The 16,618-nt window shown below is 38.0% G+C and overlaps 1 protein-coding gene across 4 annotated transcripts in view; it reads right to left on the bottom strand.

Annotated features, from left to right (window-relative positions):
* Window positions 1-16,618, bottom strand: part of ITGA1 (integrin subunit alpha 1) — a 154,706-nt gene that overhangs the window by 11,371 nt on the left and 126,717 nt on the right. For all 4 annotated transcript variants that reach the window (XM_081517739.1, XM_081517741.1, XM_081517740.1 and 1 more), the window contains 8 exons: window positions 15,559-15,725; window positions 14,059-14,195; window positions 12,020-12,130; window positions 9,731-9,940; window positions 7,730-7,810; window positions 7,151-7,227; window positions 3,851-3,940; window positions 1,895-1,997 (listed from right to left, as the gene is read on the bottom strand). In XM_081517739.1, the coding sequence (XP_081373865.1) occupies window positions 1,895-1,997; window positions 3,851-3,940; window positions 7,151-7,227; window positions 7,730-7,810; window positions 9,731-9,940; window positions 12,020-12,130; window positions 14,059-14,195; window positions 15,559-15,725 (976 nt within the window). The remainder of the gene's footprint in view (window positions 1-1,894; window positions 1,998-3,850; window positions 3,941-7,150; window positions 7,228-7,729; window positions 7,811-9,730; window positions 9,941-12,019; window positions 12,131-14,058; window positions 14,196-15,558; window positions 15,726-16,618) is intronic.

Raw genomic sequence — 16,618 nt, 5'->3', positions numbered from 1 at the left:
TTTGAATACAGATTTAAACCCATCATTTGAATTGGATGCTTTTTACTTGAGTAACAATAACCTGAGTCTGTATCTGTAAGTAGGCATGACCTAAAATAACAGCCTGGCTCAACTCCATAATTATTTACTATAATGGTTAGGAAAAGTTTGTTATGAAGAGTTTAAAAATAAAAATAAAGGTTGAAATAAAACATTATTTATGGAGGCATTAGTAGGAACACCGTAAGTTATGATATAACATGTATGAAATGTAGCAAGGAGCAGAATGAATTACCAATTTATTTGTTGAGTAAAGGAAAGTGTTACCAAGACAATTTTTTAAATAGTCGTGTTATTTTTTAAAAGTGTTTTTCTAGTTATACTAAAAATGCAAATAAAGTCTATGGGGTTATAGGTAGAGTCTACTTGGTTGCTTATTTTTTCTAGGAAGTCATTCTAACTAATTTGTGTCTTATAAGGAAATTAGAGCTCTGGGTCTTTTAAGTTGCTTCAAAGTATAATCAACATTCAGAAAACTAAGATCATGGCATCTGGTCCCATCACTTCATGGCAAATAGATGGGGAAACAGTGGAAACAGTGGCTGACTTTATTTTTCTGGGCTCCAAAATCACTGCAGATGGTGATTTCAGCCATGAAATTAAAAGACGCTTACTCCTTGGAAGGAAGGTTATGTCCAATCTAGACAGCATATTAAAAAGCAGAGACATTACTTTGTCAACAAAGGTCTGTCTAGTTAAGGCTATGGTTTTTCTAGTGCTCATGTATGGATGTGAGAGTTGGACTCTAAAGAAAGCTGAGCACTGAAGAATTGATGCTTTTGAACTGTGGTGTTGGAGAAGACTCTTGAGAGTCCCTTGGACTGCAAGGAGATACAACCAGTCCATCCTAAAGGAGATCAGTCCTGGGTGTTCATTGGAAGGTCTGATGTTGAAGCTGAAACTCCAATACTTTGGACACCTGATGCAAAGAGCTGACTCATTGGAAAAGACCCTGATACTGGGAAAGATTGAGGGCAGGAGGAGAAGGGGACGACAGAGGATGAGATGGTTGGATGGCATCACCGACTCAATGGACATGGGTTTGGGTGGACTTCGGGAGTTGGTGATGGACAGGGAGGCCTAGTGTGCTATGGTTCACGGGGTCACAAAGAGTCGGACACGACTGAGCGACTGAACTGACTGAAAGTATAATTATCATCAATTTAAATAAAATTATTTTAAGGCTTCCCTGGTAACTCACTGGTAAAGAATCTGCCTGCCAATGCAGGAGATACAGGTTTGATCCCTGGTCTGGGAAAATCCCACATGCGTTGGAGCAACTAAGCCTGTGTGCCACAACTACAGAGCCCGTGCTCCAGAGCCTGAGAATCGCAACTACTGAGCCCATGTGCTCCACAGCAAGAGAGAACCCCGGGCAATGAGAAGCCCCTGCACGGCAACTAGAGAGCCGCCCCCACTCCCCGCAACTAGAGGAAAGCTGGTGCAGCCATGAAGATCCAGCCCAGACAAAAATAAGATCCCACAGACTGTAGCCCACCAGGCTCCTCTGTCCATGGGATTCTCCAGGCAAGAATACTGGAGTGGGTTGCCATTCCCTTCTCCAGGGGATCTTCTCTACCGGTGGATCAAACCCAGGTCCCCTGCATTGCAGGCAGATTCTTTACCATCTGAGCCACCAGGGAGGCCCTAAATAAAAAATTAAATACAACTATTTTAAATTATAAATTTATTTTAATTTAAATAAATTATATAAATTTAAAGAAATTATAAAGAAAAATATGCTGGAATATAGAGATTAACTGTTGAACCAAAATATTTATGTGTCTGTTAATACTTTAACTTCTAAACTTACAAATATCTCTTTCACAACACTAATTTAGAGCTAATTTCTTACCAAGTAGAAGATATCAATTTCATTTCCAAGATCCTCAGTAGAATTAATAACTTCAGGGACAGTCTCATTGGCCGCAATTGAAATATGGTATTCACTTGCAGAGCTTAAAAGAATTAATTGGAAGAAGAAAAGTAAAACAAAACAAAGTGTAGCTTTCACTTGACTTCACTCTTTTTCTTTCTACATACTAGGAACCCCACAATAAGTACTTCAAGAGATTTCAAATCAAACGCAAGTTCTTTTACCCTGAAATCTAAAGTTAAATCTTTGAGGAGGGTGAGAAAGATTACAATTTAATTCAACAGTTACCAATGCTTAAAATACTAAAATACGTATAATTTTTAAAGCAAAAGTTTAACTGATACAACCTGAAACGTTTTCATGAATTTACTAATATCATCTACATTTAGTGAATAATCAGGCTAAAACTTGGTATTTGTAATAGTGCTGAATTTTAAATAGATGTTAACAATTTGTTACCTTTCACAATTTAAAGTCATGTATTTACTGTTAAACTTAAAATCTTTTTCATAAAAGTTTCATAATACTTTCAATCTTTTTCATAAAACTCCATGTTCTTTGGATGAACTTGGTAGAAGGAAATGTAACATAAACGTATTTAAAAGCAATACTTCTGTTTAAAGAAGACAAAAAATACATGTTTGACAAAATTTGATTTTAAATAAGTGAAAAATTCTTGGGATAAGTCAATGTACCAAGAGAAACGAAAGTAAAAAAATAGAAAACAGTGAATAGACTTAAAGGTTAAGATATATATGCAAAACCTACATGTACATCCTACAATACTTTCATTTTTGTGCTCTGTTATTAGTAAAACAAAAGTGCCATAGAAGATAAATTAATAACATGACAAGAGTCAGAGTAATTGACACAGAGATTTTTGTACTTTTTGTACATGGCTCATATTTATTTAGCAAAAGCCTGGAGTCCTGCTCGTGCAAGTTTACTAACATAATTGGTGTTTGGATAGCTTAGAAATTCTTACGAAAAAGGATGGTTTACGAATAACGGAGGAAATAAATTTTGTTGCTGTTTAGTCTTTAAGTTTGACCACCTGATGCGAAGAGCTGACTCATTGGAAAAGACGCTGATGGTGGGAAAGATTGAAGGCAGAAGGAGAAGGGGATGACAGAGGATGAGACGGTGGGATGGCATCACCAACTCAGTGGACATGAGTCTCAGTAAACCCTGGGAGATGGTGAAGGACAGGGAAGCCTTTGTGCTGCAGTCCAAGGTGTCGCAAACAGTTGGATACGACTGAGCAACTGAATAACAGCAAGTCGATAATTGTGTCTGACTCTTTTGCAACCCCATGGACAATAGCCCACCAAGCTCTTCCGTCCATGGGATTTCCCAGGCAAGAGTACTGGAATGGGTTGCCATTTCCTCCTCCAGGGAATCTTTGTGACCCAGGGATTTAACCCACATCTCCTGCGTCACAGATGGATTCTTTATCACTGAGCCACCAGGGAAGCCCCTGAAGGAAATAAATACCTCTTGTCAATAAACAATGATTTAACCTTGAATGTCCAGGATGGGCAGAATAAACAGATCCCACACAATGAAAATAAGAGCCAAGAAATATATTGGTGACCTCTACAGACACTGCCCTTCATGAAGGATTTCTGGGTGTTCAGCTTGCATGTAGGACTTAAGACTGGACTGCTAATGCAATTCGGTATCAGTAGCACCTCACATTTCAGATTATTTAGGATGCTGGTTCTCATTAGAGTGCACAAGAATCACCCAGAGGGTTTAACGCAGATTTCTGGGCCCCCTCCCCAGAATTTCTTATTCAGTACATCTGGGGTGAGGTCAGAGAAGCTGCCCCTCTAAGAAGCTCCCAGGTGATTCTGATACTCATGTTCAGGGACCACAAGCTGAGATCCACTGGGTTACAGGAAGGCATCAACTTGAAGTGTGGGGTTCTCCTACCTGGAAAACTGTAGTCCAACTTCATACTTTACAGGGATAGAAATGTTCACTTCATTATCAAAAAGGGTTTCAGGCGGTTCTTCACTGTCACTAGAAAACACAGCAGTCAGACAAATCATTAAACCGTCGGCTATTAGAGACTTTTCTAAGCATTTGAATGAGAAGATTATTTTGGTAACTAAATAAAGACACACACACAAAATAGAATTATTGATTTAAAAAAAAATTCAGCTTGGAGAGGGAGATCAGAGATGGATATTGTTAAAAGACCCTAAGGTGATTCTCAAGTGCAGCGAGGGTTGAAAATGACACCGATTTACTACAAGGTTTTGCAAACTTCTATGTGAATAATAAGTATTCTTGGGTGAATGGTTAAATACACAGATTACTGGGCTTTTCTCCTAGAACAATACGGATTTAGTAGGCCAAAAGTAGGATTCATGAAACTGTGTTTTTTTAATACAAATCACACAGTTGATTCTTATTTATCACAGATGAGGCCCTTGTGAAGCGATGTGCTCAGGAGTACACAGCTGAGAATAAATCTAAAACCTTTGTCTTCTCACTTAATAGTCTTTCTATATCTTGTATTTGGGCTTCCCTAGTGGCTCAGACAGTAAAGAATCCTCTTGCAATGAGGGAGACCTGGGTTCGATCCCTGGGTTGGGAAGATCCCTGGAGAAGAGCATGGCAATCCACTTCAGTATTCTAGCCGAGAGAATCCCCTTGGACAGAGGAGCCTGGCAGGCTACAGTCCATGAGGTCACAAAGAGTCGGACACGACTGAGTGACTAAGCACAGCACATGCCATGTACTTGGTGCTTATTTGTTGAACAACTACTTTCCTCCATGATTTTAGTTATCATTTCAATTATATATTATTTAAACGCATGTCTAGATGTTTATACATTTATATGTACATACACATATCTCATACTCGCCTGTATTAAGTAAAAAAGCATGGACAAATGCTATAACAGGTACCAACACTAACACTGGCTCTGGGGCCACAGGGCCTGAGATTGTTCTTGGACATTGACCTACTTTGCGACAGTTGTTTAGTCTCTCTGTGCCTCAGGCCTCAGTTTCTTTATCTATAAAATGGGAATTTTATGATTAAATTCTTAATAAATAATAAGTGAGCAACAAGTGTAAAACGCTTAACATTGTGCCAAGGACAAGGGAATACTCAGTAAGTGTTAATTTTTATTATTATTATCACATATACCCCTCTACCAAGTGACCAAGCACCTAGCATTTTGTCTCACAAAATGGGCAACAGGTACCCTTTAATGACTCTGCTTATTGCCAAGTATATTAGCAGCATGATATGAGTGATGGGCAGTGAAGGCTGCTCCCTGTCTTGGGTTATAGATATATGTGTGATTGGGCTTTTGCTGTAAATGGTCCCTGCCTCTAACCCATTCCACACTGCAGCCCAGTTTATCTTTGAAAGAAACAGCTCTGTACATATGACTTCACCCCTCAAAAACATTTCATGGCCTGTTCAACTAAGAAATGATGCCTCATTTCGAAATTCAATACTCACCATCCATGGTAAGATGTACATTCCCTGTTTATCCTCCATTATTCCTTTATGTATTCTCCTATATTTGCACTAAAATTGATGGCCCAATATTCCCCCAAATAGATCTAGTGGTCTACCTTTGCGTTTTTGCTCACGCTGTACATTTTTACTCGAAACATTCCATCTAACTACCCACCAGCCTCTCTGAATTGCTATCCATTCTTTAAGGTCCTTCTTAATTACAACCTTCTTAATGAAGCTTTCTTGGGTTTTCATTGCCAAGTAGATATAATTTCACACTCCATTAAATCTCCACACATGGCTTCTATTTCTTTAATAAATTTTCCTTGTTCTATCCTGTATGATAATAATTTAAATACTAGTCTCAGCCCCCTACTGTACTATTCACTTCATGAGGAGCTTCATGCCCTTATTTAAGTGACCAAGTCAGTATCTTGACCATGTGCTGTGTGTGCTGTGCTTAGTCGTTCAGTCCTGTCTGCTTTTTGTGACCCCATGGACTGTAGCCCACCAGGCTCCTCTGTCCATGGGATTCTCCAGGCAAGAATACTGGAGTGGGTTGTCATGCCCTCCTCCAGGGTATCTTCCCAACCTAGGGATCGAACCTAAGTCTCCAATACTGCAGGCAGATTCTTTACCATCTGAGCCAACAGGGAAGCCCAAGAATACTGGAATAAATAGTCTATCCCTCTTTCAGGGGATCTTTGCGACCTAGGAATCTAACCAGGGTCTGCTGCATTTCAGGTGAATTCTTTACCAGCTGAGCTACCAGGGAAGGCCTATTTTGTCCATAGTAGAGCTCAAATCAGTATTTGCTGAATTGAACTGAATTGAGTATACAGAATTAACTCATCCATTAATTCATTTTCTCACTCATTCATTTTACATTTATTTAGTAATTATTGCTTGGAAAATCCCATGGATGGAGGAGCCTGGCAGGCTACAGGCCATGGGGTCGCTAAGAGTTGGACATGACTGAGCGACTTCACTTTCACGCATTGGAGAAGGAAATGGCAACCCACTCCAGTATTCTTGCCTAGAGAATCCCAGGGACGGGGGAGCCTGGTGAGCTGCTGTCTATGGGGTCACACAGAGTCGGACACGACTGAAGCGACTTAGCAGCAGCAGCAGCAGTAATTATTCAATTATTAGATTATTTTTTTTTACTGGGAATAAAACAACAAATGATAAAAGTTTACCTAAAGCTGCTTATGGTCCAGTGTATAATTACTCTTAGAAAAAAGGTAAGTACTATTTCAATTTCCTTATTAGACTTGTGCTATTTTTAGTTTGTGTAATGACTATATCATCTTTCAGAAGCTTTGACTGATTTGAATAAAATTTATTAAACTACAAAAGGGTATCATAAAATTTTAAGTCTCTCTAATGATTCAGTTGACTTTGATGGGCAGTTCATAAAAGTTTTTAAATTAGCAAAGCCTATAAAATTTTTAATGGATTTAAATGCAATTTGGCAGATATAAGTGATGTGTGACTACAACATGTTTTCTGGCTCATAGAACCAGTGGTTTAACCCAATTCGGTTTATTATTTCTATTAAATGAAAATTTCTCTATTTTGCTAATTATTCATAAGGATGATTTTGTGAAGCAAAGGGGTTCACTGCCTTCTACTTCCACTGATCACATAAAAGCTGTAAGAAGTTCCAGTCAGTCTACAGAACATTTTAAATATATGAAAGAAATTATATGCAGGCATCCACATACACTCATGCACACACAGGAACCAACCTTGTTGCACTTAAATGAATGATCACATTTTCCATGAGATAAGATGTGTTAAACTGAAATAATATTTTGAATGTTACCTATAAAATAAAAATATCTTTAGTAACAGATAAGGAAGTAAAGTAGAATTTTTGCATTAATTAAAGTATTAAATCATATAAATATTTTTCTTTTTTAAATAAAATTGCTCAAGTTTATTAATTAATAATTCAAATTTCATGAGCAAAGGAGAAGATGTATGTGAAAACATCTTAACACACCAGAAAATGTTACATACAGATCCAACACTATTACATTATTATATCCCACCCATTGTTATTTTTTCATATTACCACTGTCTACCAGATCACAATCATAAACATTGTAATTATGAAATGGTCATTATTAAAGACTCTTTAAAACAGAAATTTCAAGTACCAGCAACCATCTAAACGCATCCATTAGAAACATTTATATATTTGGCTTTGAGCATATTATTTTTTGTATCCAATTACCACATGTATTTTCTTTTTTTTTTTTTTTTCCCCGCCCCCTTCCCCGGCCCCCGCCGCCTACCACATGTATTTTCTATGATCTGCTTACCATTTCTCCTTTTCTTAGGAAAGGATAGCCAACTTTACATGTGATATTATGATTGGATTCACAACTGTCTTTTTGGATAGCCTAGGAAGAGAAAGTAAACAGAATTAGATCAGATATGCAGGTGAAATACTTGAGCTTGACTGAAATACTTGAATAGATTGAAAAACTTGAGTTCAGATTTTCCCAGCTGTGCCTTAGCGGCTGCCTTGCTAAAATTTTGTAGTATAGTTTTTGGGAAAGTCTCAGCATTCTAAGATCACCTGTCCCACAGCTCAAAGAAATGTGAAAACAGCACCTCAGTAAGGATGGGGGCAGGACAAAGCATGTCACTCCAGCCTGTTTGGATCTTCTACTAAAAACCGGGAGGAGTAACACCGTCTGCCTCAGGGTGAGTATGTGGTTGTAGGAAATCATCCACACCTACAGGATGACCACGTGGAAGTCCACAGTGAATGGTCGTCACTGAAGTAGTGGGTAAGAGCTTGAGCTCTGACCTGGGACCACCAGGATTTCAACTCTGAGGCCTGCACTGTTAGCTTTATCCTCATCAGGACTCCTTGCTTCTCTGGGTCTGATTTTCCATCTACCGGGGTTAGTCAAACTATCTCACCAAATTGACAATGCCTTTGAATGTGAGACTGACTAGTATTTTACATACAACAAAAAGGAAACAATAATGCCGCCCGTAAAATAAGCATATCAATTGTAAAATGCAATTACAGAAGCATTAAAGTGTAAAAAAAAGGTTTATCTTAGAATCGCTGTAGTACAGTAACACCCTACTTGCAAAGGAATTAATGAGAATTAAATAAATAAAGCTTGTAGAACAGTGTCTAAAACATAATACAACTCAAGAAAAAACTATTATTATTAGGATTGTTATTGTAAATAGAAGTATTTAGAGAAAGGCTTCATTGATTTACCTGCCTCTCTGCCAAGGCCATTGAAGTCAGTTGAAGAAGATACAGAGAGTGACTTTCAATACAGTCCTCTTTTCTCAGAAAAATTCAGGGGTACTATTTTCCTGGCATTGCTTTGCTCATTGAGATTTTTATTTAACATCCTTTACTGAATCTAAACTATGTGGCAGTAATATAGGACATTTTTTAAGCCTATCTTAGTATCATGTCCCTGAGTGATGTCCTAATAAATTGGAGAAGGAAATGGCAACCCACTCCAGTACTCTTGCCTGGAGAATCCCTTGGACAGAGGAGCCTGGTGGGCTGCAGTCCATGGAGTCGCAGAGTCGGACACGACTGAGTGACTAACACACACACATCAGTGAAAATCTGAATTTACAGAACCTGGACAATTAAAGTTTTAATATTATACATATTAAACATACTTGATTTTAATATGAATCATATATAGTACTAATTCATATAAATATACACAGACTTTTAATTCAGGGGAGTTAATTCAGAGATCATAATTAAAAGCAAAGTTCAAATTTGGAAGTATTAATTAATCCTGATAGAGCATCTTATGCAGCTGTATGTTACTGCCAAAAAAAACAAACAAACCCTTCTGTCATGACAATGAGACATAGTCATTTAATACACTCCCTTGCAAATGTAAGGATCGTGCATAGAAAGTGGGGAATGGTATCTTGATTCTTATGCACATAAATGTTTTGTTATTGCTCAGCAGATGTACTGCTCCTTCTCTGCCCTTCTGTTAAACTCTTTTGACTTTATTTTTCTTGACTTAGTCTCAGTTTCAGTGATGTAAGTCTTCTGTGAAGCCTACAGTTTTGGTACATCAGTGATACTTTCTGGATACTGAATCTAAGAAAAGTCATATACCTCTAAAGAAATACATCAAAACAAAAACTTAAAAAAAAAATAGTTTGGTCCTTTCATCATTAGTAAGTGCTAGTTTTGTACAAAATGCTTTCTAGTCTTCTAAAATCAATGTAATAAAAGTTACCCCAGTAGTATGAAAAGTAGGTTCAATGCATGATTATTACAAGAATAAATAAATATAAAACTAAAGGTTTACCTCAATTCCTGAAAAAATTAGATTTGGAGAATAATTCACTATGGTTCTGGTGTTATAGGCACTGTCCTTTTTATTTTTGACCGTGAGGCTAACATTGAACTTATCGTTGTGGGACTTGACAATAAGCAGGCCCTTTTCTGTGGTGGATACATCCAAGGCGAGGTCCGAGACACATTTTTCCTTATTTCCACAATCTTTGGCAAAGGGAATCTGAAATGGTCACAGAAAAGCATTTTTTCAAAATTTAGCTAGGCATTATTGAAAATTACCTATGAACTTGCATAAAAGAAATGACATATTTCCAAAATAAGCAGATCATAAAAAGAACAGATTTCACTGTAGAAATCATAAGGAATTTTTATAGTTGTTCCTATAATTTATAGGGGAAAATCATAATTTTTACTTTTGGCTATAAATTTTTCCAGTCTTTTAAGGAATGCACAGTTTTCACAGATGTTTTTCACTGGCTTTCATCTGCCAGAACTGAACAGTTTCAAAGAAATAAGTCAAGTACTCCTCGATCCAAAGTAATGAGAGAACACTGTAACACTCAACTCTGATCATGAGATTTTCTGTTTAAAAGAATCAAATACTTAGGATCATAATAGCTTCAGTCAAGAGGGTAGAAAAAGATCAAGCCACCTAACTGGCGCTTTCCTTGATTCCTCTTCTTCATTCAGTCCCTCCCCCTTATCCAAACCATCACCAAGAACCATCCACTCTACCTCTGTTCTAAATATCTTCCACACCTCCTTGCCTCTGCATTTCCACCTCTATCTCTAGCCAGCTCTTCTTACTTGCTCCCTGAACTAAAGCAACAACTCCCTGACTGGTCTTCCATACCCACTCTTGATTCCCTCCAAACATTTTCCACCTTGCAGCTGAAGTAATTCTTAAAAGAACCCCAAAAAATCCAGTGCTATCACCAAACCAACTAAAGCCATCAACAGCATTCCTTGGCTCTTTAGGAACAATTAAAGTCTGTGCAGTGGCACAAAGTCCTGGTGATCTGGCTCCTGCCTATGCCTCCTGTCTCATCTCACATCACCTTCTGCCCTTGCTCTTCAGCTTCAGCAGCACTAGTGAGCTTAGTGAGTTTCTTTTATGTCTCAGAACCTTGGCATGTATCCCTCTTCCTGGAACACTGCCCTCTCCACTCTTCTAAACGGATGGAAAAATATTCCTGTGCTTCAGGTCTCAACTGCAGTGGCCTAAGTTCCAGGGAGGGTTGGGAAGTTCCCCTGGAGAAGGGAACGACTACTCACTCCAGTATTCTGGCCTGGAGAATTCCATGGACTATATAGTCCATGCGGTCACAAAGAGTCGGACATGACTGAGCTACTTTCACTTTTCACTTTCTAATCCTTGATACTTCAGTGTAGCAGAAGCCCCCATTGAGCTCTGAAATTCTCCTCCAGGGCATGTCCTGTAATGACCACCTAATTCTTGTTTCCTAGGTTAGAACTGCAAGTTCTGATGCCTGGAACATGAAAGACACTCAGTAAATATACTTGTAAGGAAGGAAGGGAAAGCAGAAGATAGGTGCGAGGGAAAACGAATTTCCCATCCCAACTCCATTAGTTGGAGAAGGGAATGGCAACCCACTCCAGTATTCTTGTCTGGAAAACCCCATGGGCAGAGGAGCCTGGTGGGCTGCAGTCCATGGGGTCAAAAAGAATCAGACACGACTGAATGACTAACGAAGTCCATCAGTGCCACACTCATAATCTCACTCTTTTGCAGCGATCAGACAGCAGTCTGAACTTGGAAGTGTAAACTAGGTGAGCACAGTTTAGTCCCTTCCTGTGTCTTCTGCTGTTGGGGCAGTGGTGAGCCCACGGGGAAGCATACATCACATTTCCATTCTGCAAGTTGTACAAAGTGGGTCCCCCAGAGGGCCTGAGATTACTGAGCACTGCTAATGACCTATTTAGTTACCTGTGGCCTAAGCCTGGCTCTGTAGGAGGACCCCCATTATACTCAAACTATGCCCTGGAACCCAATGTTCATTAGTAATAAAGGGAAGTTCCAGTTGGCTAACCCATGTATTTCTTTCAATTGCTCCTAAATTCAGAAAAAAATGAAAACAGGTGTCATTTGTAAATTCCCTTAAACTCCAGCAGAAGGAAGTCAGAAGAATCGAGAAAAGTCTAGAAAAAGCTAATTCCTTTTTTAAAAAAAATAATATAATTGCTTTAGGCTCATGTGTGTGCATCTGTTTATATGCTTCAGGTTTTTTTCCCAATACATTCACAGATAGGCATTCTAAATTTTAAAAATCTGACTTACATATTCATGTACTGAATTTGGTAGAGAATCATCAAGAACAGGCCCATTTTCTGGATCGGTAAGATTAAAATCCAAAGTTATTCTCACAGAGTCCCGAAAGTCATGCTTGTCCTAGAGGTCAAAACACAGAATATGTCATTGGCATCATATTTCTTGGGCCCTGTGATGGCTTTCCTCTTCTGCCCCATGGGTCAGGCTTTTTGGACCTTCTTGTGCTCCTGATCTGACATATGACCTGATCAGGCTTTTGCCTCACTAAAGAGAGATTGCCCTTCTGCCTTGACAAGGGACACTTCTGGAACACAGAGGCTTCCGACTGTGATCAGATGACTCACGTCCAGCTTCTCAGACGGGCCTGCTGGAATGATGGATAGGTTGTACTTGGCTGTGTCAGGATGTACAGCTTGCATAACAATATCATTTCTCTTGAGACTTTGTGCTAAAAAACACTATGTAATACTTCTAGGAACATCTCTCAATTTCAAGAGAGCAACCCTTCTTTAAACTGAGTTGCATTTCTTTAATATGATATATACCTTGAGTTGTAAGAATTTTATAATGTGAAATGATAGGAAAATAATATGGATGTGATCGATATTGTTTTTATCATCATCAGTGACAGCCATCATTTGTGGCATGGCCAGAATTATGAGCTTTATACACATTATTGAGAATTATTTCAACAATCTTCCAAGACACATAATAATTACAAAATTTATTTTACAGATAAATAAAACTAAGCCTCTAAGAGACTAAATCACTTTGTCAAAATTATTCAGAATGTAGGGAAGCTGGGCTACAAATTCCCTCCTGGCTGACTCCATAACAAATGTTAAAGTATCCATCAAAATCCAGAAGTATTTTGGAAATTTTGAAGCTAGTTCACTCCTTTCAATACCAGTTCCTAGATATAGCTAGATACTAAATTTTTAGAGAAACATCTACAACAGTGAGTAGGTTGGAGGCACTGCCAAATTTGGTTTCACACCTTTTCAAATTTTATCCAAGTCCTAACTCCTAAAGTTTCAATTCTGATGAAGCAAATAGGAAATTAACTCCATTTTTACATTTCTCACCATAGATTGAATTCAATGTTGACCAAAAAAGCTTATCTTGATATATACGTCTTGAGGAATATTGACCTGAAAATCACTGAGGAAAAATAAACACGGCACACCAGCTTGCGTATCTTCTGTCCCTTTCCTGCCTCTGACTACAATATTTTCAAAATATGAAACATAAGTACATCAAGAATAATTAAATAAGTCAGAAGTGGGGGTAAATAGGCTTATTTCATTTAAAATTCCAAGATCATGTTCAAGTCTCTAAGTTTCAATCTCGGTTACTAAAATCAGTGTTTTCTCAGTACATGTGTTAGTGCTTTTCTCTTTCTTTAGCGTCACATACATTTTAAGAGACTCTTGCTCCACATACAGTGATCCAATAAAATACATTTCAAATGATTCAAACTGGCTTAGCAGCCATCTCTAGAGCTTAATCATTTGCTTTCCAAGGCTCCTTCATCCACTAAAATAGAAACAGGTAGCACAAAGCTTACACATGATAGGAAATGCCAGATATTTTCCCTTCAGTCTAAAGTCAAGGAGTGAAGCACACAGCTCAGTGGACAAGAACAGACCCCAGAAAGCATAAGGCCCAACAGTTCCCTCTCAGGGCATTTAACCACTTAGCACAACTGACGGACAAGGCCTACAAAAGTTCAGTGATGCTTTCAGGTTGAAAGAATGAATGAATGAAATGAATAAATGAATGAAATACAAGATCTCTATCAACTGGTGTACCGTGCCTTTTACTGTTCCATAATATATGGATGTCTGAAAACATCCAGAAGGAATACGAAAGATAGCTTTATGAAATATATTTGGAAATTAGAAAATCAGACCTGCGATTTTCTAAGAAAAGTGAACAAAGTTTAATTCATGATTTGTACTTTGAAGTAAGATTGACTGACTTGAAATAGGGCATCTCTATTTTATTTTGATCTGGAATAAGTCAGCTATTATATATGATTTACTTGCCAACATGTAGAAGGAATGCTTAGTGCATTCTGACTCTCGCACTGTGATGTTTCTTTGAATCTTCCTCTCCTGAGTTCCAGAGAAAAAACTCCGTGATATCTGCCTTAGAGAATCTAGTGTGACACGGTACTGCATATCTATAAAAATAAAAAGGGAATAATTGGCAGACATGTTTACTTGGGGTTATTATCATATGATCCAGCTCATTAATATTACAGAAAAATCTCTAGAGCAACCAGTCAACACAATTTACTCAGTACATTCACACTACTGTAGTACAATGGTATCTGCAGTCATGAAGATAATCTTGAGGAACTCTAAAGAACTCTTCAACTTTGCAAGGCTTTCAATGTTTAATTACACTTATTTTAAAATGTATATGTATGTTTACACACACCTACCTATATACCACCTAATTTCTTGACCATGCCTATGTTTACTGGGTTTTCACTTAGTTTTTTTTTTTTTCAATTTAGAAATGTTAGACCCTTGTTTAGAATATTGACTATGTTGTATTTCAACAGAGGCAAAATATATATTAATGATATTTTTAACATATTATAAAAGATGTCATTTTCGACTATTCAAAGGATATAATAAAATAAGCTAAATAAATAAAAGTTTAATAAAATAAGCATACCATGATAAGGAAAACTTGTTAGGCCTTATACCTTATATGAAGGCAATAATCTTTCTTATTTCTTTGCTTAATTACTATATAAAGATAAGACAAATAATGTTACATATAATAATATAAGTCATTATTTTACATTCCTATAGTTCATTTATTTTCCAGTCAGAAGTCTAGTGCAGATCATAAATAGGCACATGTAGTGCAAACTAAGAAAAATAGATTTTAAGGATTAATCTTTTTTCTCATTCTACTTATATTTGGTTTGCAGACTAAACTACTATTGGGCAGCCAATGGTCTTCACAGTTTCGGCTCCAACATGTTTCAATATCATTAAGAACTGCTTTAGGAATCGTACAGTATAGGCAAAAAGTGGGATACCCAGGCTGATGTAATGTGCCTGAGAACACGCATGGGATCTGTTTGCCCCTAAAAAACAAGGGTCACCTTCTGATTGGAGCAAAGAGATCTCAGGAAGGTGGGGGCATTCGGGTCCTTTGTAATACCAGTCTTACTGGAGAGAGCCCAGTATTCAACTCTGCCTTAGAATTGGTGTCTCTTTCTCTCTCTCTCCCTAGCACTTGATTGTTCAGAGTACATAGGAGAGCCAGAGGAGAAATACGGAATCCAATGATGGAAGGCAACCAAATATAAGTATGTAGTTTCTGCTCCAGAATTTTCAGGTTCCATAACCCATTCCTTCTACACTAGAATTTTTTTTCCAGGTTCAGTATGTTCACAGAGGCAAATGTGATGTAAGATTCCTATCATTGAGGGAAATACACTATCTTACTGGATTTATCCTGTGGGAGCAAATAGAATACACTGTCCTCCTGCTCCAAAGTACTTCTGCATGTATGACACTTACCAGCTTCATAAACCACGTTTTCTCTGGACCTCAATTTCACAGTGAAACACACCGTGGCATTTATACACACTGTTTCCTTTCCCTCCACATGGCAGTTTTTCTTTTGAATATTCACTTTATTGGGTTCAAAACTCATGGTCACTTTAACGACAGCCACATCTCGAGACCTGCAAACACATAAGTCATGGGGGATCACTACTTATTTTTACATTTAATGCGTGCCATCCTTTTGGGAGTGCAAAGTGAGTGATCCAAGATGGTTCTTCTTTGTATACTGCATGGGTTCTCAGGACGCCTTTCTCTCGTGAAGCTTTGATACAGAAGAGATTGTATCTGACGTTCTGAAGACACCCTCGTTATTCTGGAACCATGTTAGGCACTGGGTTCTGAAGGGTGGCAGAATATGTCACCCTAAAATATGACTATAGGAGTTCAGGACACGCCATCGCAAAGCATGCCACTTTGGTATACTGATCATTTGAACTGCAGACACTTAAAATACAGCAAATGCTGAGAGGCTTTCTCAGAACTCCAATGAACTGCCTAGAGAAGCATCCTTTAAAGAGAACTCAGTTGTCATAAATCCTTTCCCAGGAGTTTCAGCAACCAGAGAAGATTGACTTGTCACAGGAGAGGAGGCTGGAGTGGGCCCCACACCCAGACAAACTTTGTTACAAACTGTTTTACCTCCCATCTGATCTTTTAAGGGCCTGTTCATCGTTCCTAAAAATCATTCATTTTCCCTAAGAGGCCTACATCTCCCTTTCCTTTCCCTATTAAGATAATTTTTAAGTGTGAATTCTAAGCTACCTCAGAGAGTTATTCATTATCTCCCATGTATACTTGAGGTATAGGTGTTCTAATAAACTTCTGGGTATTTTCTGATTTTTGTTTGTTTTAGTTTTTTTCTGTGAATCTGTCTTTTATTACAGAAGTCTCAGCCAGGAAATCAGAAAGGTACAAGGAAAATTAATTTTCATTCCCTACAATTGATAGGTCAAGGAACTGTGATTGCCTATGATAGAAAAGAGATGAAATCAAGTGGCCAGGTGCAACCTCA

The sequence above is a fragment of the Giraffa tippelskirchi genome, chromosome 8 (assembly GCF_054371585.1).
Source record: "Giraffa tippelskirchi isolate mGirTip1 chromosome 8, T2T-mGirTip1v1.2.pri, whole genome shotgun sequence".
In the NCBI taxonomy this organism is placed as follows: domain Eukaryota; kingdom Metazoa; phylum Chordata; class Mammalia; order Artiodactyla; family Giraffidae; genus Giraffa; species Giraffa tippelskirchi.
This window is presented reverse-complemented; position numbering and strand designations above follow the sequence as displayed.